The sequence below is a fragment of the Sus scrofa genome, chromosome 6 (assembly GCF_054392235.1).
Source record: "Sus scrofa isolate SSC_HxYL_T2T_F1_AM1 chromosome 6, Sscrofa_HxYL_maternal_Yorkshire_Landrace_v2.0, whole genome shotgun sequence".
Taxonomy (NCBI): Eukaryota; Metazoa; Chordata; class Mammalia; order Artiodactyla; family Suidae; genus Sus; species Sus scrofa.
This window is the reverse complement of record NC_139388.1, coordinates 38040953-38067038: the sequence shown is the minus strand read 5'-3', so window position 1 is coordinate 38067038 and position 26086 is coordinate 38040953. Positions and strand designations below refer to the sequence as shown.

The 26086-nt window shown below is 46.6% G+C and overlaps 1 protein-coding gene across 1 annotated transcript in view; it reads left to right on the top strand.

Annotated features, from left to right (window-relative positions):
- LONP2 (lon peptidase 2, peroxisomal) overlaps window positions 1-26086 on the top strand; it is a 93573-nt gene extending 67487 nt beyond the window's left edge. Inside the window, exons 12-15 of the mRNA XM_005664451.4 lie at window positions 11120-11262; window positions 20545-20752; window positions 21139-21329; window positions 25668-26086. Of these exons, the coding sequence (XP_005664508.3) occupies window positions 11120-11262; window positions 20545-20752; window positions 21139-21329; window positions 25668-25889 (764 nt within the window). The 3' untranslated portion in view covers window positions 25890-26086. The remainder of the gene's footprint in view (window positions 1-11119; window positions 11263-20544; window positions 20753-21138; window positions 21330-25667) is intronic.

Here is a 26086-nt window from a genome sequence, read left to right as displayed (position 1 = left end):
TAGCATTCATTCGCTGAACACTTAGAGCTGGGTTCTAGATTGGGTTCTGGGAAGCAGATGAAAGACAACTTCTAAGAAGTATGTAATCCATTCGGGGAAATGGGTATCTAAAGAAATAATTTTTAGATGCTGCTTTTTTTGTTTTTTTAGAGCCGCACCCGTGGCATTTGGAGGTTCCCAGGCTAGGGGTCCAATTGGAGCTACAGCTGCCGGTCTACACCACAGCCACAGCAGTGCCAGATCCGAACCGCTCCTGAGACCTACACCACAGCTCACCGGCAATGCTGGATCCTTAACCCATTGAGTGAGGCCAGGAACCAAATCTGTGTCCTCATGGATACTAGTCAGATTAGTTTCCACTGAGCCGCTGCAGGAACTCCTAGAGGCTGATTTTTAAAGTGCTGTAGAGGCATTGAATTGATCACTGCAAACTTCACTTTACTTATAAATATTGTCGATTTTTACACTTGCTTTTAGTAAATTGAGACAGAATGGTCCTTTACTTACATCTCAAAATTAATTTGAATGAACAGATGGAAAAAGATGTTTTCCAGATACCTTTTTTCATGTTCATTATTTTCATGAATAGATAACTGCTGCTAACACTGAGAAATGGTTCACAGTCATAACGTCCATCTGCATCTCAATAGTTATATAGAAATGTTTGTAGGTAAACTTGGAAGAAAACGTATCTGGTAACGTTAAGGTTGTATTATCATCCCCCAAGTGATGAAGAAAATATTGGCAGAAAGGACTTAAAAGATATTATTGTTAGCCTGAAAGTATGATGGTCAGTTCCTTTAAAAAAAAAAAAAAGAGAGAGAGAGAGAAAAGAAAAACAGATTGAAAATATGCAGGCACAAATACCTTGGCAGCTGGGGTCAGTAACTTGAATCGTTGTTGCATTTAGCACACTTCCTCTGGCTGGAGGACGGTTTTCTGGAAAAGATTAACCCCAAACTGACAGACAAATTATACAGTTGAAAATATTGAGGTTTTTCTGATTTGTTTTTAGTTACTTTGTTTTCCCCTTTCTGCCTTCCTAAGGGGAAGGCTTGCAAACGCATTTTATCTTCAGTCAGTATAGCTCGGAAGCACGTACTTCTCCTATCTTATATGAAATAACAGAGCCTCTTCAAATCTCAGCATCTCAATTCACTTTTTAAAGTAGATTAGGGTTTTGGGGTTTTTTTAAGTGGTTTTGTAATGCAGCCATACCCATGTTTTCTCTTCATGGCTGTCTGGGGTCTGGATCCCTGTGTCACACTCGTGTTGCTAAGGAGTTGAGATGTAAACAGCATTCGGTTCTCTGGCTCATGCACAACCACTCCGCCAACTACCTGTTAATATACCTGGTAAGACACCTCCCTGCACCCTGCACACAAGTACGGTTCAGCAAACCAATCTGTAAGTTTCATTCTGTGCCTCCTTCAAGAGTCAGGAGCCTAGTGTGGTTGGATTCAATTTTCAAGAAAAAAAAAATTCATCATTCAGTACTAATTTGGTTACACACTTAATTTTTTTTTATTTTTTATTTTATTTTATTTTTTATTTTCCCACTGTACAGCAAGGGGACCAAGTTATCCTGACATGTATACATTATAATTACATTTTTCCCCCACCCTTTGTTCTGTTGCAACATGAGTATCTAGACAAAGTTCTCAATGCTATTCAGCAGGATCTCTTTGTAAATCTATTCTAAGTTGTGTCTGATAAGCCCAAGCTCCCGATCCCTCCCACTCCCTCCCCCTCCCATCAGGCAGCCACAAGTCTCTTCTCCAAGTCCATGATTTTCTTTTCTGAGATGTTCATTTGTGCTGGATATTAGATTCCAGTTAGAAGTGATATCATATGGTATTTGTCTTTGTCTTTCTGGCTCATTTCACTCAGTATAAGATTCTCTAGTTCCATCCATGTTGCTGCAAATGGCATTATGTCGTTCTTTTTTGTGGCTGAGTAGTATTTCACTGTGTATATATACCACATCTTCCTAATCCAATCATCTGTCGATGGACATTTGGGTTGTTTCCATGTCCTGGCTATTGTGAATAGTGCTGCAATGAACATGCGGGTGCATGTGTCTCTTTTAAGTAGAGTTTTGTCCGGATAGATATCCAAGAGTGGTTACACACTTAATTTTCACTGATTAAAAATGTTTATATCAGAGTTCCCGTCATGGCTTACCAGAAACAAATCTGACTAGGATCTATGAGGACACAGGTTCGATCCCTGGCCTCCCTCATGGGGTTAAGGATCCAGCGTTGCCGTGAGCTGTGGTGTAGGTCGAGCTGTGGTGTAGGTCACAGAGATGGCTTGGATCTGGTGTTGCTGTGGCTGGGAACCTCCATAGCCATGGGTGCGGCCCTAAAAAGACAAAAAAATTAAATAAAAAGCACGAGGGACGGGACACCAAAAAGAATAAATTTTTTAAAAATGTTTGTATTGGAGTTCCCGTTGTGGATCCGTGGTTAACAAATCCGACTAGGAACCATGAGGTTGCGGGTTCAATCCCTGGCCTTGCTCAGTGGGTTAAGGATCCAGCATTTGCCATGAGCTGTGGTGTAGGTCGCAGACTCGGCTCAGATCCCGCTTTGCTGTGGCTGTGGTGTAGGCTGGTGGTTACAGCTCCGATTGGACCCCTAGCCTGGGAAACTCCATATGCCGAGGGAGTGGCCCAAAAAATGGCAAAAAGACAAAAAAAAAAAAAAAAAAAGTTTATATTTACTTGACAAAGTCCGCATTAAAAGGCTGGTAATTTCTTGGCAAATCAAAAGCAGTGATTAAGCATTCCAGTGATTTTTTCATTAGATTAGAGTTCTTTTGGTCTGACTTTTATCTTATAGATGGGACTCTAAGGCCTGGTTTCTTACCCCAGATTTTGTCCCATAAATGAGTTGTGGTCTGTGTGGCGGTTGCTCCTTCAGCTTGAGAGGCGTTGGAGTAGGAGCTGCAATTGGAAAGGTAAAACTTGATACTGTATGATGGTTTATCTTGAAATGCAATGCTTAGAAATTAAGAACTTGCTCAATTTGTGATGAAGAACTAGTAAAGATGTTTAAGTCTGGAAGTGATGAATTTGACTAGGGATTTAGATATTCATTTACAAGTAGTGAATAAAATGAATGGTAGGAAACCAGGTAGATGGTTATGTGATAATTCCAGGCAGGAAGGCTGCTTGTCATTTATAAAGTTCCTGCTATGTGCTAGACGCTGTTCTAAGCATTTTACATGTATTTTCCCCATTTAATCCTCTAATGACCCTATAAGATAGGTATTGTTTTTTAGGCTTATTTTACAGATGAAAAAACTAAGGCAGAGATGATTAAATAATATCCCCAAGGTTCCAGCTGGTAAATGTCAGAGCCTCTATCTAGGCCAAACAGCTCCAGGTCTAACCTCGGTATCTGTCCTATGCTTTCATCATTCCTATATATCCTATATTCGTTATCCTACAACAACCATGTGAATGTGCGGGTCCTATTTTTCTCACTTCAGATGAAGAAATGGAAGCTTAAAGAGATTAGGGAAGTGAACAATCCGAAAAGGAAATAAGAAGGCAATTCCATGCACAGTAGCATCTAAAAGACGTAAGTGCTTACGAATACATCTCATCAAGGAGGTGAAAGAGACTTGGATGCTGAAAACCGTAAAATCGTACTTGAAAGAAACTTTAAAAGACCTAAGTAAGTGGAAGGATACCCTGTGTTCATGGGTAGGAAGATTTAACATGGTCAAGATCTACAGATTCGATGCTGTCTCTCCCCATACCTCAACATCCTTCTTCAGAGAAATGGAAAAGCCAGGCTTCAAACTCTTGTGGAATCGCAGTGGGCCGCAAACAGCCACATCTTAGAACAAAACGGAGGCCTCAAATGTCCCAACTTCGAACTTTCTACGAAGCTGCAGTAATTTAGATGGTATAGTACCAGCAGGTATAAAGGCCGATGGAGTAGAACAGAGAGCACAACAATACAGGCTCATCCGTTGATTTTTAACAAGGATGCCTGGGCCAAAGAAAAAGCGAAGGAGGGAGTTGCTTTCTACGTTATTAAAGGATACTAATTTTTAATGGCGGGATCAAAATGAACGTGTCCTTAAAGATTTTACTGAACTCATTAATTAATGAGGGAACTAGTAAGCTGTTAGGTCTGGTTCAAGGAGAATGCAGAAAGTCATATAGGCCGTCTGGACGGCTGAGATCAAAACCAGTTTCTTGGGAATGGGAGAGGACAAAATGCATTTCACCTCTATGGACAAGAATCATTTGTGTTACTCTTAGTTTTCTGCAACTTATAGGACAATAGTTGAAAGGCAGGAAGACACAGCCTGAAAGGACACAGTGGACAGAATACACCGTCGTCTGGGTATTTTTGCTCATTTCAAAGTCTTTCACACCTTTTTCTGACAGCAGTCATAGAACGGAATCTTTGTATGTGATGCCAGATGCGTTGATGATTTTCGGCCAGGGGAAAAAAAAATCTGTCATCTCTAAATTTACCACCAGCCTGCCTCGTCAAGGAGCTGAGCTTCGGGCAGCTTTTCTAGACTGGATTTTAGGTGGGACAGAAGGTGTCTTTGGCCAGGAGTCCAGAATCCTTATACTGTCCCTGCCTCGCCGTGGATGTCAGGCAGTTGTTGAACCTTCCTGGGTCTCAGTTTCCTCGGGTATAAAATGAAGGGTTGAACCAGATCTGTTATGTTCTGCCTAGCTCTTAAATTTTCATCTATTCTTGGAGTTCCCGTCGTGGCGCAGTGGTTAATGAATCCGATTAGGAACCGTGAGGTTGCGGGTTCGGTCCCTGCCCTTGCTCAGTGGGTTAACGATCCGGCGTTGCGGTGAGCTATGGTGTAGGTTGCAGATGCGGCTCGGATCCTGCGTTGCTGTGGCTCTGGCGTAGGCCAGTGGCTACAGCTCCGATTCGACCCCTAGCCTGGGAACCTCCATATGCCGCGGGAGCGGCCCAAAGAAATGGCAAAAAGACAAGAAAAATAAATAAATAAATTTTCATCTATTCTAGTTCTCTCCTATGCCTCTTGAGGTTCTGATTCTTCCTGAATTCTGCTTAGCCTCAGAATGAGATGGCTTTCTCAGGGGCATGGTATTAGTATGACAGGAGGAACAGGTAGTATTTGTGCCTTTGAAGAATTAACCCCTGTTTCAGTTGCTCGCTGGCTGCAGGGAACAGTATTATACACCCTCCCCTCCACCCCTACCCCAAAGGAATCACAAAGCTGTTAATTGTGAAAATGAACCCTTCTTTTGTAATCCAGAAGGGGTTCCTTTCATGGCAGTACCACAAAATGCAGCTTTTCAACTCATGAGACTGGGCTTGAGAGTGTCGTGTATGCGTCAGGTTAAGCAGAACACAGAGAATAATGAGCAAAGATAATTACAGATAATCTGGGGCTGTCTGTGGTTGGGTAGGTTTTTGTTTGCGTCACCTTCGGGGGAGTAGTTATTGGTGTTGGTACCACCTTGTTCCTTTCCCTTGTTTGGACCACCTGCCCAGAGATACCACTTGCTGCATCATGTAGTCAAAAGCTAAGAAACTTTTTTTAAAACAAGAAAGTGACTGTCATCTTCTGAGGTATTACACCCCTCCGTCCTCCCTCCCCACCGTGATTCTTTGGCTCTTGGGCCTGTTTTTAGACAAATCATGTTGCTGTGACAGAGGGAAAGGGTCTGGGAAAGATCACGTGATCGTGTCCTAGTGCCAGCTGCTTTGGGAAAGCCTGACCCTTCCCCGTGAGGCGTCCGAGGCCATAGAACATCCTTTCGTCATAGGTGTGGCGACATCCGCTGCCGAGCCTGGCCTGGCCCTGAGGGAGCACCCCTGCATTTCACTCCTGCTTCGCCAGGGCCCACGTTTGTCCTGCTGCAGGGCGGCCACCGTTTGGCAGAGCGAGTGCCTTGCAGGTTCTGCCCCTGGTGCTGTTTGCATATCTGCCCCCTCCATGCTGTTAAAGCTCCTCGGTTAGGCCCTGAGCACCCTGGCTGTGTCCTGAATTAGACTTACAACAGGCTGATTATGCTGATGAGAAACCTGAGGCAGTCTTGAGTTTCGGTATCTTCTTCTTTTTTTCCTGTATGTATTTAATTTATGTGATTCCTAACAGTTGTGTGATTGTGCTTGAAGCCCCGTCTGTGGGGTCCTGGGTGGGACTGGGGCCCGGAGAGTGTCTTGTTTTCCTCCAGCGAAGGGGCTATGGAGACAGACACGTGAGTCTTAGAAGCCTGGATTAAATATTACTGTACTATATCATTCATTTCCTCTCATTTATGTATAGCAAGGCTTTCAGCATTATCAAATTCTCCCCGGAGCTCTCGGAGGGCTACTATAATTATTATGGTTTTACTGATTAGAAAACCAGATGCAAAGAGGCAGAGTAGCTTTTTTCAAGGCCAAGAGGGAAGCCAGAGCCAGGAGTGAAGGCTATTATTCACTGACTCTCTCATCATGTAATTTTAACCTGATAACTCAGGGTGTAGCTTGTGTTAACATTTTGGACTGTATCATTTCATTCATTCTCATGTACATTTGTTTATATTATATTAGTAAAAATCATGGCATGTGAAATTTCATACTCCCTTCTTTCCTGCATTTGACAGTGTTTCAAAAGAATTTTCTCGCATCGCTTAAAAACACTTAGGAAACAGTTTTAGGGACTGCGTGGTAGTTTATGAAGTGAATGGCTGCACCACCGTTTACTTGGTGTTCTAATGTCGAGTATTTATATTGGATCTAATTTTTGCTCTAACAGTGCGGCAGTGAGTAGCTTTGTTGTCTAAACATTTGTCTGAACCTACAGTTATGCCCTTAACTATAGCTTCCCAGAAAATAGAATCCCTGGGTCTGAGCTTATGAGTATTTGGGAGGCCTTCAAAATATGGACAAATGGCTTTCTGCAAAGAGTGATTCAGTTTGTATTTCCATAGCAATGGTATTTGAGATGATCTCTCCGCTCTCATTAACATTGATCATTGTCATTTCTTGAACTTCTCTACCAGTGACTTTAATTTGGTAACCAGAAAGTGGTATCTTTCTTTTAGTTTTTTTTATTTTATTTTTTGTCTTTTTCCAGGACCGCTCATGCAGCGTATGGAGGTTCCCAGGCTAGGAGTCCAATTGGAGCCACAGCAACGCGGGATCCGAGCCGCATCTGGGACCTACACCACAGCTCACGGCAACGTTGGATCCCTAACCCACTGAGCGAGGCCAGGGATCGAACCCGCAACCTCATGGTTCCTAGTCGGATTCATTAACCACTGAGCCATGATGGGAACTCCGGTTTCTTTTATAATTTAAATTTGTTTGTGTCTTGGTGAAATCATCGTTTTTTCATGTGGCTATTAACCATTTATTAAGAACCGCTGTTTGAGCCCAAGAAAAGGGCGTAGAAGAAGCACGTTGACTGTGCAGGTCCCACAGGAAGGGTTTGTGGGACAGGGTCCACGTGATGCAGGCAGGTTGAACTTTTTTCTTGATTGTTGTTTGCCTTACCTTAACATCTCCGTCTGGCTTGAATGTTTCCGTCTGGGGCAAGGCTGGTAATGAGGTCCAGGGACTCTCACCCTTTTCTGAGGGGGGAGAAGGCAGTTCTAGAGCCGAGCACCGAGAGCCTGTGCCGAGGACTCCGAAGGGTCCGCTTTAAGCTGGACCTCATTCCTTGCAGGGCGTGTTCGTGAGGTGATGTCTCCCTTCTGTTCTGTTTTAATGAGGACTCAAAGCACGTGTTCTGTGCAACTCCAGCGTTTCCCTCGTCTCGCTTTGCGTCGCACAAGGTGCGGTGGATGAGTCTTAAAATCCAGGGCCAGCCTGTCTTCCCTCATTAGCTGGCAGCCTTCTCCTGACTGGAGCCTCGCTTGGTTCTCTAGGCTCACGGCTCCACGATGGAACATTCTGAAGCACAGACTCGTTCTTGGTTAATGGCATTTTCAGCACGCAGCCGCCGTACCTGGAGCCGGGAGAGAAAGGCCATCCTGCGCCTTGTCGGGTCTAGTTTTCGTCAGAAGTAGCTCTCCCCACCCCCACTCCCTCGGTGCGCGAAGCCCCGAATTCACTGCTCCGCTTGGAAAGGGAGCGATGTCCCAGACCATTGGTTACATAATTGTGGATTGGCTTTCACCCATCCCGCTTTCCTGCCTCCTGTGATAGTGAATTCCAGGCTGGCAACAGTAATGAGATCTGAGAAAAGCCCATCGCAAAGCACAGCAGGCTAAAGAAACTCGCAGCCTCTTCTGTGCATGGGCTAGAGTTTCAGAGCCCTTCATTTTCAGGGGACAGAAACCTTAGACAGTAGTGCTTTTTTTTTTTTTTTTCCTCTCCCTCGTGCGTTAATTTTAATTAAGCAGTGACACCTGCTTTCTTTTCCACCCTGAGATCTACATGTAGCTAAACCTGTTCTAAGTGCCTTCCCACCCTTGGTAATTAGGTTACTTAGATATGCTGCAAACTGAGCAGCAGGCGGAAGATCTCCCACAAGCTACTGAGTAACCCAGGAATTGCTAGATTTTTGTGTAACAGGTAAGTAAGTGCTTGTGAGGGGTTGGAAAGATCAGGAAAGACTTCCTAGAATCCGGTTGAGCCAGACTTTGAAAGATCAAGTGACATTACAGAGGTATGACTATGGGAGTATATATAACTCAAGACTCACACTTCTGATCCAGTATGGGCACTGCAGCATGCAGTCTGCAAAGGATTTTCTCTTTAAAGCTCACAAGAACACCGCAGAACAAACAGGTGGTAGGAAGTTTAATGCTTGGTGTACAGTCAAATAGCCCGCAAGTGGCAAAAAGTCCAAACTGTTGTCTGTTTTCACTCATGATTCAGTCTCAAAGAGGAGCCCCGTAGGGCCCAGCAGGAGCGTAGACTAAGAGAGCCCTTCACCTTGAAGGGCACAGCGAGGCTGTAGTGCTCAGGGATCATTCAGAGACATCCCAGAATGTGTCCAGGTATCAGTAGAGTCCAAAATGAAGGTCCGATGTTATTAAACATAAGTCAGGAGTTCCCATCATGGCTCAGTGGTTAACAAATCCGACTAGGAACCATGAGGTTGCAGGTTCGGTCCCTGCCCTCGCTCAGTGGGTTAATGATCCGGCGTTGCCATGAGCTGTGGTATAGGTTGCAGACGCAGCTCGGATCCCGCGTTGCTGTGGCTCTGGCTTAGGCCGGTGGCTGCAGCTCCGATTCAACCCCTAGCCTGGGAACCTCCATATGCCTCGGGAGCGGCCCAAGAAATAGCAAAAAAAAGACCCAAAAAAAAAAAAAAAAAAAACATAAGTCAGAAATCACTTTTGAAAAGAATAGTGGAAAACAGTTCTTTAATTTCATGAGCTATAAGACTAGGAGGACCATAACACAACTAAAATACATAATATATATAATAATACATAATGTTTAGATGACTTTATTATATATTGTATATTAATATATACAGTACTCAGTTACAGAAGGAAGGGTATTTGTCAGGTGAATGTGATAACCACTACACTATGGAAACAGAAAGGGATTTGTAAAGAAGGTAAGAAAAGATTTTTTTTTTTTTTTTTGGCTGCACCTGCAGCATATGTAAGTTCCTGGGCCAGGGATCAAACCCAGGCCACAGCAACAGCCTGAATCACTGCAGTGACAACACCAGATCCTTAACCTGCTGAGCCACAAGAGAAGTCTAAGAAAGATATTTTAAAACATTTTGTGAGGAGTTCCCTTTGTGGTGCAGCAGAAATGAGTCCGACTAGCAACCATGAGGTTGTGGGTTCAATCCCTGGCCTCGCTCAGTGGGTTAAGGATCCGGCGTTGCCGTGAGCTGTGGTGTAGGTTACAGACGAGGCTCGGATCCCACGTTGCTGTGGCTCTGGTGTAGGCCAGTGGCTACAGCTCCGATGAGACCCCTAGCCTGGGAACCTCCATGTGCCACAGGTGTGGCCCTAAAAAGACAAAAGACAAAAACAAAAAACGCTTTGTGAGATAGTACAGGAACAGTAAGAATTATGGAAAAACTAAAAGAAGATGAAAACAGGGAATAAAGATAGAGTCAGATATTTTCTACATTTAAAAAAAAAAAAAAAAATTTATGACCACACCACAGACACATAGCACATAGAGGTTCCCAGGCCAGGGACTGAATCTGAGCCGCAGCCGCAGCAACACCAGATTTTTTTTTAACCCACTGTGCCAGGCCAGGGATCGACACCGCACCTCCACAGTGACGCGAGCCACTGCAGTCGGATCCTTAACCCACTGTGCCACAGGGGAAACTCCTCAACATTGTTAAACCTCTACCCATTTTAGGTTTCTGGCTATAGACTTGAGCATCATTCTTCTTTACTCAGATTGGAATTACAAAGACGAAGAGAAAAGATGGTCTGATAGGGCAGTTGGCCCCTGTTCCTCAGATGTCCCATCTCAAGCAAAACGAGTCTGTCCTTCAGCAGGATGCCAGCTACCAGGGCTCTTGAGCAAGAAAAGGAAAGAGTCCATCATGATAGGAATTCCAAGCCAGGCTTCATATTCTCCTACACTGGCACTGCCACTTCTATTTGTTTTTATTGAAAAATGATAACCTTGGAATCGAGCTGTATGTTTACCCAAGAGGCATTTACATGGGTTCTGTCATTTCCAAGTTCACACTGCCTGTCAGGAAATGGCACACCCGATGGAACGCCCCTAAGGTGGGAATTGAACCGTTGGAGTTGCGTTGATCTCGCAGAGACTTGTACAAGGTGATCTATTGCCTTTGACCCTTGAGTATGTGGCCTCTAAAGGCCATCAGTTGAATGGTGCCAAGCATTGTTCTTGGCTTAGTGGGATGGTTGAAAAGAAGACAGGGACGTTTGCTGCCCTCCTGGGTCTTACATTTGAATGGGGGGAGATGGAGGACAAACACGGGAAAGTAAATGAACAGGGTAATGCATTGTCTGACCCTCAACGGGGCTCTGGAAAGACCAGTTTTTCTGCCAGAGTCCCACAGATTCCCAGCAAAGCACACTGTTGTGCCTTTACTAAAGTAGAAAGGCAACTGAACTGTTGGAAGGCCAGTGTGCTTCACTTATTTACTGCTAATGAATTTTCATAACTGCAGATCTCCGAGAAAAAAAAAATACATGTTTCTCTCTTAGGTGGCAAAGAACACATCCTAGAAGATGCAAAACCGGACTCCATCGATGACACTACTGACTTGGGCCTACCACCTGAAATGCCAATTTTGATTGACTTCCATGCTCTGAAAGACATCCTCGGGCCCCCAATGTATGAAATGGAGGTGAGCATTCTCATTTCGTTCTCGATGCCCACCGGTTTACTCCGTGGGTTGATTGGGAGAGAGGGAGCTTAATTGATTGGGAGAGAGGGAGCTTTGGGTGTTTGGGGAGGCTGAATTTTGTCTTAAGATTGGAAACGTGTTCTCTCTGTGATACGGAGTTTGGAGGGCTCCAGAGACCCTGGCCAGATCAGATCTCATTCTTTGCGGCCGGTTCTATTTTAAGGACAGTGTCTCTGACTTTTCTCCTTAGAAATTCTGTGTTCCTGGAGTTCCCATCGTGGCTCAATGGAAATGAGCCCGACCAGTAACTTGAGTTTGCGGGTTCCATCCCGGCCTCGCTCAGTGGCTCAGATCTGGCGTTGCTGTGGCTGTGGCGTAGGCCAGCGGCTACAGCTCCCAATTCGACCCCTCGCCTGGGAACTTCCATATGCCGCTGGTGTGGCCCTAAAAATCAAAAGAGAAATTCTATGTTCCTTAAGCATGTGCCAGCAAAGGCTTTGGGGAAAGGAGTGGGGGAGAAATACCGTAGCACAAAAGACCTGAGCACTCGAGCCTGGCTTTAGCTTCGGGCTGCTTTAGTGCAGACTGGCGGGCATCTTTCAGGATCTTTTCTGTCGTTGTTATTATCAATTCCTTTCGGGTTCAGCCCACCTGCAAGTCTAGCCCTATTTGCATCCCTCTCCCCTAATTGTCCCTCCTAGTGGAACACCCAGCCACGAAGCAGAACTGAGTCAAGGCAGCTGGAAGGAAATAGGGTTTGAAGCTGTGACTGCTGAGGCCTTGTGATGTGTTTTATAGGATGCTCACATGAGCTTTCATGGGTCAGTTACTAGACAAGATACGTAGTTTTTTGCTGAACACATGAGCATCTTTCTTCAGAAGCTTTATCATCACCCTCTCCGTATAAGGAAAAAGATTTCTAGAAGATGTATCTTGCAAATTATGCTGCCTTAAGTCTTAAAACTGAGTAGCGCCTGAACCCATCTTGTTTATCTGTTTAAACTCTAAGCTGGTCATTATAGCTCATGGGCCTTTACAAAGCGCTCAGTGCCAAGAGTAGACTGCATTTCCTCTTATCGGTAAATCTGGTCTTGAACAGTAGCCTCAGAAACATAATTTGTTTGTTTGGTTTGGTTTTTGTTTTTTTGCTTTTTAGGGCCACACCCAAGGCATCTGTAAGTTCCCACAGCTCACAGCAATGCTGGATCCTTAACCCACTGAGCAAGGCCAGGGATCGAACACGCATCCTCATGGATCCTAGTCGGGATCATTCACCACGAAGGGAACTCCCTAGAAACTTTATTTTGATTATTTGAATTCTTAAGATATTATGGGTTTAAATATTGAAGTGTTGAGAGAGAAAGCCTGTCTCCGTTGAGAGGTGAGCCAGAGCTGCTTTCCTGTGCTGAGCGAACCCAGGGGTCTGAGACGCGATGGAGGGAGAGGGGTTCTGCTCCTGCATGTCGGGCGGGCTTTTTTGTCGGCTTGCCAGAACAGTCCATGGGAACCGCTCTTTGGGAGTTGACACCAGGGCAGTGAATAAAAACAAAAGATGGATGCGCGTTTCTGTTGCACATGCCCTTCTCTCCCAGCCACGTCTGCTTCCGTTGGGCTTGGAGCATTGCTGACATGCTTGGAGCTTTGGCAGAGAAAAAGCCAAAGGATGGAAAGGAGAAATTTGATAAACACTGTTCACGGCTGTGTGTTCTCATTGGAGTTTTCCTTGTAGCATCTCAGCTGTGACGTAGGAACGCTTTCACCAGCGTGAATCCAGTAGCCGTTGTGCCTCTATAAACCGCATCTCAGGCTGGAAGGTCTGGTGTCTGGGAGTTTGGAACATTTCGTTCACCTTCTCTGCAGTTAAGAGAATTTACCTTGTTGCCGGGGGTTTCTGTCTCTACCTCTAGTGGCCTGATGACCGTCAGCCCCAATTATTTAACCACCCTCTTCCTCAGCTTTTGCCTCTGTGAAATTAAGGTTTATGGGACAGGTCTTTCTTGTCCACAGGGGCCAGCACTAGGCTCGGAGTCTTCTGTTTACACCCAGGGGAAAAGCTTAAAGAGATGCACTGAATCCTGCAAATTCACATTGGGTGTAAGTTAGCGAGGCCAGTATTTAAACTCAGATCAGCCAACACACGTCTAATATTCTTGGCACGCTCCCACAGTACCTTACAGAGCAAGCTCGTTTTTGTCCTTTCCTGCTAAAAGAGACTCGCTTGAAGTATAGCAGTTTTTCAAAAAGCCATATCTGTCTCTACATCAGATTTTCATTTCTATTCTTACCAATTCTAACGCTCTGTTTTGGCACGGAAGATATACATTCTAGAGTTGTCAGAAAATAGACGATATTTTTAAAGTCCCCGGAATGTTGAGCTCGCCAAAGGAAAAGGAGCCAGTAGCCTCGGAGCAGGCCCTGGACAGTGAGGGTCACGTTAAGGGAAAAGGAACCCTCAGAACAGACCAAGAGCCCCGGAGGGACCAGGCAGGCAGCTGAGAGCAAAAACGAGGATGCTGTGCCACCACCAAGAGAGGGAGGACATGGTCCCAAGAAGGGGGGACGTGCAGACGTGCTTGCCATCTGTGTGCTGGATTCGATGGCGTGGAGGCCGTGGGTGACCTTGACAGAGCCGGGTTCACAGGAGAGGCGGGGATGCAGACTGGGAGCTGCTGAGCGGGAATCGGAGGTGGGGACGTAGAAATTGCATGCAGGCAGCACTGCAGGACTTTGGCTGTGGACAGCCACAAAGACATGAGGTGGCTGGAGGGGAGGACGGAGCTCAGAGCGGGGTGGTCACAGATGGCAGCGTGTTTGCCGATCAGAATCAGCCGGTAGAGAGAGTCGGGTGGGACCGATGTTGCTGGAGGACGAGGCGGTACCCCAGGAACAGAGCCTTTGGGGACGTGCAGAGGGATGGGGGCCCCGGCGTCGGGGAGGAGGTGGCCTGGGACGAGGATGCCTTGGGTCGGGGTGTCATGGACGAGGGGCCAAGCATGTTGAGTCACTTACAGGGGGAAGATGATGATCGTGCTGGCGCAAAGGTGTGTCACTTGCCCAAGGAGAGCAGTGCAGCTGGGACAGAGCTGGCGTGTAATGTGAAGGTGGTAGAATCTTGAGCACCCATGCACTAGAAGGATAAGAAAGTGGTAGTCGGGGCCAGGGGTGGTTTAAATTCTGATTTCAGAGGTCGTGTGGCATCTCTTGGCAGCAAGGACTGGGAGGAGGGTGGCTGGGTTAAGCGTATTTTTGGAGTGAAGGAGGTGTTGAGAGACAGGCCAGGTTGCACATGAGCCACAGGTCCTCCCTGAAGACACCCAGGATGGTGGCGGGACTCGGCGGTGGTCTGCAGTGTAGGGGGTAGTGAGGGCAGAATGAGGTTGGGAAAGCCAGCCGCCACGGCAGGGGGCTGCCAGGAGCCGAGGGGTGGCTGTCACTGGCTGTGGTGAACGCCCCCTCCTTGACCTCAGTGGCCTCATTCAAAGCATGAGGGCAATTGCATGTTTGCTTTTAGTTTTCAGAATTTGGTGAGTTAATATCTATAAAGCACTCACTCTAGTGCCCAGTACAAGCTAAAAAACTTAACCAAGACAGGTCCCTGTAACCACCATAAAAACAAATAGACCTATCCTCGATCACAAAAATTACTATAATCCTAATTTTATATATATATATATATATATATATTTTTTTTTTTTTTTTTTTTTTTTTTTTTTTTTTTTTGCTTTTTTAGTGCCTCACTCCCACAGCATATGAAGGTTCCCAGGCTAGGGGTGGAATCGGAGCCACAGCTGCCAGCCTACACCAGAGCCACAGCCACGTGGGATCCGAGTCGCATCTGCAACCTACACCACAGCTCATGGCGACACTGGATCCTTAACCCACTGAGTGAGGCCAGGGATCGAACCTGCAAACTCATGGATCCTAGCCAGGTTCGTTAACCACTGAGCCATGAAGGGAGCTCCCCTAAGTTTATGTTTTCTTTCATAGCCTATGCCACCCCTCACTGTTCTTTACTTTCATTGAAGATGAATCTGCAAAAATATATTAGTACCAAAAGAGTTCCTGACCCAGCAAACCAAGTGAGAAATTTTAGAATTTCCTCAACAGGTGAGACATGGAACATGAGTTCCTGAAACTTCCTCTAGATTTCAAACTTAGGTACAGTGCCCTAAGTTACCTTTCCAAGTACAATAAAGCTTCCCAAAGAACCATGATCGATTGAACCCATATAAAAAGAATAAAATAGGAGTTCCCCTCATGGCACAGCAGAAATGAATCCGGCCAGGAACCATGTGGTTGTGGGTTCGATCCCTGGCCTTGCACAGTGGGTTCAGGACCCAGCGCTGCCGTGAGCTGTGGTGTAGGTCACAGACGCGGCTCGGATCTGGCGTTGCTGTGGCTCTGGCGTCGGCCGGCGGCTACAGCTCTGATTCGACCCCTAGCCTGGGAACTTCCATGTGCCATGAGTGCGGCCCTAAAAGGACAAAAGACAAAAAAAAAAAATTTTTTTTTTTTTTTTTTTTGTCTTTTTGCCATTTCTTGGGCTGCTCCCGCAGCATATGGAGGTTCCCAGGCTAGGGGTCCAATCAGAGCTGTTGCCGCCAGCCTATGCCAGAGCCACAGCAACACGGGATCCGAGCCGCATCTGTGACCTACACCACAGCTCACGGCAGCGCTGGGTCCTGAACCCACTGTGCAAGGCCAGGGATCGAACCCACAACCACATGGTTCCTAGTCAGATTTGTTAACCACTGCGCCATGATGGGAACTCCATGCAGATTTTAAAAAGCATTCTGAATAGGTGAATTCCGGGAGATTCCATCAGCACACTTGCCTTGCAGACAAAATCAGGTGCTAGAAATGGGTGAAGTGTATAAACACTAATGAAATGCCCCAAAGGGCCATGGTGGTAAATGTCTGCTCCATCCCAGTCCATCCAAACCTGCTCTGCCCCAGGGCCCTGTTTAGACGGCACCGATGCCGCACTCGGCCTGGCCCACTGCCCCATCGCCGGTCGGTTGTGCCGAGTGAAGGCCCTTCTTGGAGGAGGGAAAGCAGCTGGTTCTCAGCGGTGCAAGTGTCAGGCCGGAATGGGGCTATCACATTGCTTCCCGAGGCGACAGTGTCTGACCCCAGCACCTCTCCACGGGAACGGCTGCTGAAACAAACTACACCTAGAAAAGTCAAGTAGTGGTGAGTTCCAGGCTTAGGATCTTATTAGCACAAAGGCTTTAAAAAAATTGGCAGGTGGAGAGCTTCTGTGGTGCCAGCCCTGGCAGGAACATAAAAAGTGCTGTGTAAGCTGTAAAAGAAACCAGTGTACGGTGTGAACGTCCCTGAAGAGCCAACCTGCACACGTACCACCGCCATCTGACAGTTCAGGTTTGTGTTTGGCGAGGCACCAAGCTTGTCCCTGGAAAGAAGGCCCGCAGTGTTAGTCCTGTCTCCAGCCCTTGGCCCACGCCGGCCTCTCTGCTCTGATGGCTTCCTGGCCGCTTCCTGGCCCGCAGACTCCTAGTCGTACCTGAAGACTCTTCACGGGAGCTGTGACCCGGGCCCTGGCCTCCCAGGCCTCTCCGAAGGCACGGGCACTTGGTGGCTCCTCTGCTGTGGCACTCCCCTGTGCTGGGGCGCGGCTGGCTCCTTATCTGATGTGGCGAAGCAGGCTGTCACCTCCCTGCGGTGACATCCCTGTGATGCGGGCGGGGCCCTGGCCCCGATGCTGGAAAAGCGCCGCTGGGTGAGAGTAACACTCTTAATCCCTCTGATGGGCGGCAGGAGCCCATGACAAGGTCATAAACCTACGTGTTCGTCTGGGCTCGGAAGGGGCGCAAGGAGTTGTGTGTATGTCCTATTTCGGTCAGATATTACTGAATATCATTTTTTAGTTAATCAAAAGAAAGAACAGGGCAAAAGTGCAATGATTAGGTACACGAATGCTCCTTAAACACTGCTGTCGTTGAAGTGTGCAGTAAGCAGCCACACTTTATAAGACATACTCTGTTAGTCTTTTTGTTTGTTTGTTTGTTTTGTTTTTTTGTCTTTTGTCTTTTTATAGCCACAGGTGCGGCATATGGAGGTTCCCAGGCCAGGGATCCAATTGGAGCTACAGCTGCCGGCCTACACCAGAGCCAAGGCAACGTGGGATCTGAGCCGCGTCCGTGACCTACGCCACAGCTCACGGCAACGCCAGATCCTTAACCCACTGAGCGAGGCCAGGGATCGAACCCACAACCTCACAGTTACTAGTCAGGTTCGTTAACCACTGAACCACCACTGGAACTCCCATACTCTGTTATTAATTAGGTTTTTCATTAAATATTTTAAACCCTTCCCCGGTCTGCATATTTACATGATTGATAGAGTTATGACCGAAGAAACTGACCATTCCTTTGAACCAGATGTAGCAGATCAGGGAAAGTGGGAAGCACCAGGTTCAAGGGAGCTTGAAGGACAGAAATGAACCTCAGATGCTCTTTGACATCTAGAGGGAAAAACATTCTAAGTGTCAAGCCCAGACCTGTCTCGGCTCATACAATTGTTGATTCTATAAACCAGTGGTGGAATTAGAAACTGGTAGAAAGTATTGGTTAAGTATTGTGTTGAATCACTTGTTAGGGAAGAGTGTAAACACACACTTGTTTTTACAATTGTGGAAGGTTTAAGGTGGCTGGGAAACTGTCCGTTCAGGAGCAAGAAGGAGCATATGTCTTATCTTTCAAATGCATGTGAACTTGCACTCAACTGTTTCTGAGGGAAAAATACATAGAAGCTGGATGCTTGACTGTTACAGAATTGTTAACAGTTTCAGAACATACGCCTTTGAGGAACACGACTCTCAAATCTAAGAATTACAGGTTCTTAATTTCTTAGATACCTGCTGTTGGGCTGATGACAAGACTCTAGGTTTGACAGCAACTCCTGCCTCAGTTCTCCCACTGGCTATGTCGTTGAGGGGCACATATCTGTCACCAGTGCGGTCTTCAGGCTACTATCAGTGCGCTTCGAGGTCAATTAAAGGGAGCCTGGATGGCTTGGGTTTGGCCCTGTGTGCTTATCCACCCCTGTCCTTTCAGTTAATGTACCAGAGTTCCCTGGTGGCTCCATGGGTTAAGGATCTGGCATCGTCACTGCTGTGGCTCCGTTTCGATTCCTGGCCTGGGAACTTCCACATGCCGAGGGCACGGGCAAAAGGAAAAAAGGAAAAATCAATTAACCATGTACCAGTTACTTCTACCCAAAGTACCATGACTCTCCAGCAGGTAGAGAGTGTTGGAAACCAGCCTGGTTTCTTGATGTAACATGGTAATCAATGTGACTCTTACTCCGGATTGTTTGGGGACATTTTTGGTATTATTCTGACAAAACAAGTTTTGAGGATTTAGCTGTAAAAGGAGGGGGGGAGGATATTGTTCTTGTTACAGTGAACAAAACTGCACCATCTGGCTTTTTCTGTTAAATTAGCACACGATTCAGTATACTGAGGATCATTCTTTAGGACTGATTCAGGCAGCCCGAGAAAAGGGCCAGGCAGGAAAAACAGGAACCCCAGGCGAGTTCCCGCCCAAACTAGATATCACTCAGGTAGAGAGAATCGATTTCATATCAGCAAGAACCAGCCTTGTGAACCCATTTATAAATAGTTGTTTCTGTGTTTTCCTCTAATAGTCCTGATCTTTTGCATATGGAGCTTTTGCATCTTTCTCCTCCAGTCGACACAGAACAGGGCGAGCGCACAGCTGAGGGGAGGTGAAATCTGTGCGCGGTGCCTCCCAAGTCTCTACCTTATCATGAAGCCAACTGGAATTACATTTTTGAATGGAAAACCAGATCTAAAGCTAGGCTTTCATGTTTGCTACTAAAAATAAGTGCCCAAGAGCCACAGATATAGTTTGCTACTAAAAATAAGTGCCCAATAGCTTCAATCCACATGTCCATTTAAAATTAAGATTTTCAGGAGTTCCCGTCATGGCTCAAAGGTTAGCAGACCCGACTAGCATCCATGAGGACGTGGATGCTGCCGTGAGCTGTGGTGTAGGTCACAGACGTGGCTTGGATCTCGCATTGCGGTGACTCTGGCGTAGGCTGGCGGCTACAGCTCCAATTCAACCCCTAGCCTGGGAACCTCCTTGTGCCGTGGGTGCGGCCCTAAAAAGACAACAAGGCCAAAAAAATAAAATGAACATTTTCAGCATCTGAGCCCCCGCCCAGCGCTTTAACCAGAAACTCAGGCTGCAGGCTCTGCTGCTCCTTAGTGAGAATGTTACCTCAGCGGGAGAGCCCCAGTGTGTGCATGAGTGTGGGGCTAACCTACTGCGTTCCTCTGACATGGAACGTCTATAGGATAAGAAATGCGGAGGCTCAAAGTGTGCAGTGAAAGTTAACGTGACCCTTTTTTCACCTGTTAGGTTTTACATGTTTTCATAACTTGGACGTGTTAACCTATTTGGCTTGTAATCTGCGGTGCGTGACATGCTCTGTTTCAAATGGCAGTGAGGCAGCACATTGGGCCTCCAAGCGCACAGGAGGAATCTGGGGCATCTTGAAGCAGCGTTTTACAGTGTCTCTGCAGCAACAGAGAGCAAAGATGAGAGGCAGAAAAGTAAAATCTAGGGGTTTTAACGTGTACCTTCACCGTTGGCCTCTGGAGCGTTAGCATGTTGGCAGCTTCTCAAGGCATGTTGGAAAGAGGGTTTCTACTTCCTGCCTACAAATTCACGATTGCCTAACATGAAGTCGGGCTCTGGAGTATTTATAACTATGCAGCCCAATGAAAACAATTTTTTTGTTTTTTATAGGGCCGCACCCACAGCATGTGGAAGTCCCCAGGCTAGGGGTCGAATGGATCCGAACCACGTCTGTGACCTACACCGCAGTTCACGGCAACGCCAGATCGTTAACCCCCTGAGCAAGGCCAGGGATCGAACATGCATCCTCATGGATACTAGACGGATTCGTTCCGCTGTGGCCAGCGGGAGCTCCCCTGATGAAAATATTTAGATAAAGCAATTGAGTTTATTCCTTGAAAATTAGGGTCTGTGTAACTCGATGTGGTACTTAAGAATCAGAGTTGCTCACACCTATTTTTATGCTTCTGATAAATGCCCATGAGGGAAGTTTAGTTTGCCTTCTGGCAAAAAGCCCTCCGGGGCCCCAGTCATGTGCTTTGGGGTGCAGCTTTAGCCCGCCGCACAAGCACATGCCCTTGCAGTAGGTCAGCCTGGAAAGATCTGGGCTCCTGTTGGCCTTAGGCGATCATTTTCCTCGATTCTCTCTCGAAAGGTGTCTGAGCGCTTGAGTCAACCAGGAGTGGCGATTGGCTTGGCCTGGACCCCCCTGGGTGGGGAAATTATGTTCGTGGAGGCGAGTCGCATGGACGGCGAGGGCCAGTTAACTCTGACTGGCCAGCTCGGGGACGTCATGAAGGAGTCGGCCCATCTCGCCATCAGCTGGCTCCGCAGCAATGCCAAGAAATACCATCTGACCAACGGTGAGCAGCCTGCCCTCGGCGGGGGTGCAGCTGCGGGCAGAGCGCCTTGGGATCATCCCGGGCTCTGTGACAGAGACTAAGAGGAGCCCTCAGCGGTCAGTTACACCTTAAAGCACAGACCATTGCTTTGGAACCGCACGGAGATTCTAGTTCCACGTGGACCGGCACCTGAGCTGGAAACTGATTCCAAGGGTTTGTTTTTCATTCCCTTTGGAAGAGAAGGAAACCGTGCTTCCAGACCCCACTTGACTTGCACTGCCCGTTACTATTTTGAAGGAGTTATATGCCCCAAACATTCCTGTTTATCTCTTTGATTTTCTCTTACGGGAGCGAACGAAAACAGGTTGAATGTTTCTACATTAAACTCCTTTCTTCCTTTTTTCAAGCTTCTGGAAGTTTTGATCTTCTTGAGAACACAGACATCCATCTGCACTTCCCAGCTGGAGCTGTCACAAAAGATGGACCATCTGCTGGCGTTACCATAGCAACCTGTCTCGCCTCACTTTTTAGTGGGCGGCTGGTGCGTTCAGATGTAGCCATGACTGGTGAAATCACACTGCGAGGTCTCGTTCTCCCAGTAAGTACGAAGAAACCTGTTTGTGTGGTTTTTAAATTAATAGTGGTTTGCCTTCTTCCTGTGACTGTCTTCGTTTTAAAACACATATTGAATTTTTATATCTGTAATTCGTATTTTTAAATGTTGATCAAATAAAGGAAAAACCGAAACATTTTCCCCACGTTTTCTCTTCTAAGAAAGACTGGCTGAGGGGAAAAAAAATAGATCAGTCTGGTCATCAGAAAGATCAGCTGTTCAGGTGAGGAGTTGAGGCTTTGTTCTAGTTGTTAATATAGAGCATATGCGTAAAATAGGATGGTAGCTATTTTTAAAACTTAAGCCCAGTTCTCAGCCTTTTGAAGTTCCTCTGAGACCTCCTCCCCTCCTATAGATAACTTGGGTTAGGTTGATAGATTGATGGAAAGAATTAAAGAAAAGAAGTAGTACAATACAGTAAAGACTACCATGTCTCATTGTTAAATTTTGAAAACGTTGTGTACATATGGGGCTTTGGGGCCCCAGTCCATATTGTAACTACTTATAAAAACACTGAAAAATGCATAGAACTTGAGAGATGGTTTAGAAGGTTAAGTCACTCGTCAGCAGTACCAGGCTACAAGAAAGTTTTAGTGGGTTCATAGCAAAATGAGAAGAAAAAAAAAAAAAAAAAAGTTTTGCTCTGAGAACACCTTTCTTTTATGAGGTAATGGTGAAGTAGACAGTCACTAATTAAGGTCACTAAAAATGCTCTCGGTTCCCTAATTTTTTTTAATTGAATTGAACCAGAAAGTCATGCCCTAACGCTTATTCACTGTGACCTGTCCTCCACCTGTACTGCAAAGGAAAGTGGCTCTCCTCGCCTTAACCCAGCAGCTGTGGACAGTAGGGGCTTAAGACTGGCTGTGCCGCCGAAAGGAAGTGAGCAAGTGCTCCGCTGGCCGCACGCTCCCAGGTTTGCCATAGTTCAGAATGGCCCGCTAAGCGGAGAATAAAGGGAATCACTAAGTACTAGGGGTGTAACGCACAACACGGTAAATATAATGAACACTGCTGTGTGTTAATATGAAATGTGTTAACAGAGTAAATCCTAGGAGTTTTCCTCACAAGGAAAATAGTTTTCTCCTATTTCTTTAATTTGGTATCTATATGGGATGATGGATGTTCACTCAGCTTTCTGGGATAATCACTTCGTGGTGGGTGTAAGTCAGATCACTATACTGTGTACTTTAAACTTATACAGTGCTGTATGTTGGTTATATCTCAATACAATTGGAAGGGAAAAAAAAAAGAATAAAAGGAATCCATTCAAACGGTCAAAAGTGAGTGGGGAGCCCTTCTGCTGATAGATGGGCCAACTTCTAAAGACAGAAATGTCCTGGCTGATGAAACAAACACACTTGGGGGTGGAGACGTCCCAGCAGGAATCCGGTGAAAAGCACTGGCTCAGAGCCAGAAGGTGTGGACCCGAAGGACAGGAGGGCGCTGGGAGACCCACACCAGGGGCTACACTGAGACCTTCACGGAACAAATGGCTCTGCCCCTGGGTCCCCCGCCCTTAAAGCCGATCACCCCCAAGCAGAGGCTGCCCTGCCCTCGGCAGACGGGAGCCCCTGCAGCTTTGAGGAAAGCTTCAGTTTGAAATGCCTGTGTGATGAGACGTGGCGAAAAGCAGCAGCGTGGGAGAGGAAGAGCAGTGAAGGGAACAGAGGCTGAGACCAAGCGCTTGGCTTTAAAATAATGTCTTTGAGAGCTGGCCCAAGACCTGTTCAGAAAGAAAAGTAATAGGGAAAAAAGAGTCCGACAGATCCAACATCGCACTCCACAGAGAACATGGAAGAGAACAAATTGCTAAGAGGTAACGGAGCCTCTCCTGGAATTGAAGACCGTCGTCAGACTGAAAGGGCCTGTACCAACCAGGGAAAAGAACTTCATGCTCCCGACTTTTCAGCCGACCAAAGAAAAGGTTTTCATCAGTGATCCTAGATGTACAGCACCTGCAAAACACTGAGGGGGAAAAGAAATAAGAAAAAAAAAAATTAGGAGTTCCCATCATGGCGCAGTGGTTAACGAATCCGACTAGGAACCATGAGGTTGCGGGTTCGGTCCCTGCCCTTGCTCAGTGGGTCAAGGATCCGGCGTTGCCGTGAGCTGTGGTGTAGGTTGCAGACGCGGCTCGGATCCCGCGTTGCTGTGGCTCTGGCATAGGCGGGAGGCTACAGCTCCGATTCGACCCTTAGCCTGGGAACCTCCATATGCTGCGGGAGCAGCCCAAGAAATGGCAAAAAGACAAAAAAATAAATAAATAAATAAAAATTAAAATTAAAAAAAAAATCAAAACAAACAAAAAGAAACCTCTGAGGGAAAATGACTTTTAAATCAAGACTTTATACTCAACCTCACTGTCAGTCAAGTATGAACGCAAGATAGACCTTTTCTTTTCTGCTTTGGGGGGTGGGTTGGTTTGTTCTTGGCTGCGCCTGTGGCATGTGGAAGCTCCGCAGCCAGGGATCGAACCTGCGCCACAGCAGTGGCCTAGGCCGCTGCAGTGACAATGCCGGATACTTAACCTGCTGCACCATAATAAGGAAATTGCAAAATAGACATTTTCATACCTGCGAGGAATGAGTTTCTCACACTCTTTCTGAAGAAGGTACCTTGAAAGTGCACTTCACCAGCTTAAAGCGTTCCCGCCGTGGTGCACTGGGTTGAGAATCCGACTGCAGTGGTTCACTTTGCTGCGGAGGTGCAGGTTCAGTCCCTAGCCTGGCGCACTGGGTTGAAGGTTCTGGTGATGCTGCAGCTGTGGCCTGGATGCAATCTCTGGCCCTGGAACTTCCATATGTCGAAGGTACAGCCATAAAATGTTTTTCAAAAAAATTAGTTTTTAAAAAAAGCAGCAGCAGCCTGGAAAGAGAGTAACAATGGTGGGGGGAGGTGGCACCTATGCAGAAAGGCCTAAGGCACAGCCAGTCTCGGAGCAGCAGGTGGAAACAGCGGACAGTTTGGGAACAGCTGCCTTCAGGGATCACGGGTTCTGGGTGGTGTGATGGGGAGCCGTGTTTGTTATCTGTTGCTGCATACATACCACCCCAAAGCAAGGTTTATTATTCTCAGCTTCTGTGGATCAGGAATTGAAGAGAGGCTTAGTTGGGCTCTTCTGGCTCAGGGTCCCTCATTGTGGTTCAGGATGCCAGCCAGGTCACATCTGAAGGCTGTGGCGGGGGATCTGCTGCCACAGTGGTTCATTCACATGAGTGCAGGTTGGTCCTGGTGGCAGGACGCCCCAGGTCCTCACCACAGGGCTTTTCCATAGGCTGCTGGGGAGACCTCAGAACTGGCAGCTGGCTTCCTCCAGGGCCAGAGATCTAAGAGAGGTCCAGGCAGAAGCTTTTGTTTTTATGACTTAACCTTGAAAGTCATATAGCTTCACTTCCATCACCCTCTTATAAGTGAACCACTAAACCTGGCGTATGTTCAAGGGAGAGGAATTAGATTCCACCTTTTGAAGGAACCATTGTGGATATGTTTTAAAGATGTATTATTCCACAAGAGCCCAGATCATTTTGAGGACAAGCTATCTTCATCAAGTGGCCTAGAGGTCATGGCTTTAAACCTGTAAGGATGGAAGTCACCCTGGCGTGGAGCTGAGCTCTGTAGAGGAATGGTATTTATGGTCAAAATAATGGAATGGTTTTTCAGAGTCAACCTATAAACAAGATTGTTGTGAGTACAGAAAGGACTATGCATGTTAACACTGGAATTCCGTGGTGGCTCAGCAGGTTAAGTATCTGGCATTGTCACTGCCGTACCTCAGGTCACTGCTGTGGCGTGGGTTTGATCCCTGACTCAGGAACTTCTGCATGCCACGGGTGTGGCCCCCAAAAATTTAGAATTTTCCCCCATTAAAAGCATTAATGCTATTTGAAATGTAAAGAATTTCTTATTAGTCTTGTGGCTTTCCTAGCTTCTGCCATAACAAAATGGAAGATGACTTCGGAGTTCCTTTCGTGGCCTAGTGGTTAACGAACCCGACTAGGAACCATGAGGTTGCGGGTTCGATCCCTGGCCTTGCTCAGTGGCTTAAGGATCCGGCGTTGCCGTGAGCTGTGGTGTAGGTTGCAGACGCAGCTCCTGCGTTGCTGTGGCTCTAGTGTAGGCCGGCAGCTACAGCTCCGATTGGACCCCTAGCCTGGGAACCTCCATATGCCACGGGAGCCACCCTAGAAAAGGCAAAGAGACCAAAAAAAAAAAAAAAAGATTTGGATATTTTAAAACAGCAGTGCAGGAAAGGTGGGTCATGGCTTCTTTCACAGCCTATGGATGATCATAAACCTTACTAACCTTCTTCTCTCTTTGCAGGTGGGTGGAATTAAAGACAAAGTGCTGGCAGCACACAGAGCAGGACTGAAGCATGTCATCATTCCTCAGAGGAATGAAAAAGACCTTGAAGAAATCCCAGGCAATGTCCGGCAGGACTTAAGTTTTGTCACAGCGAGCTGCCTGGATGAAGTTCTTAACGCAGCTTTTGATGGCGGCTTTACTGTGAAGACCAGACCTGGTCTTCTAAACAGCAAACTGTAGGCCCAACGCGCAGCTTTTCAGAATTTTAAATGAAAAGTGCCAAAAGGTACTGACAAGATGATTTTATTCACACCAGTAGGGTTAAGCAAAATGCCCCTAATTTGTGAACGTAATCACAGTAACAAATCTCACTCGGGTGGTGGCTAGTGTTTATTACAGAAATGTTAATTTAATAAATTGATTAAATGGGAACTGAA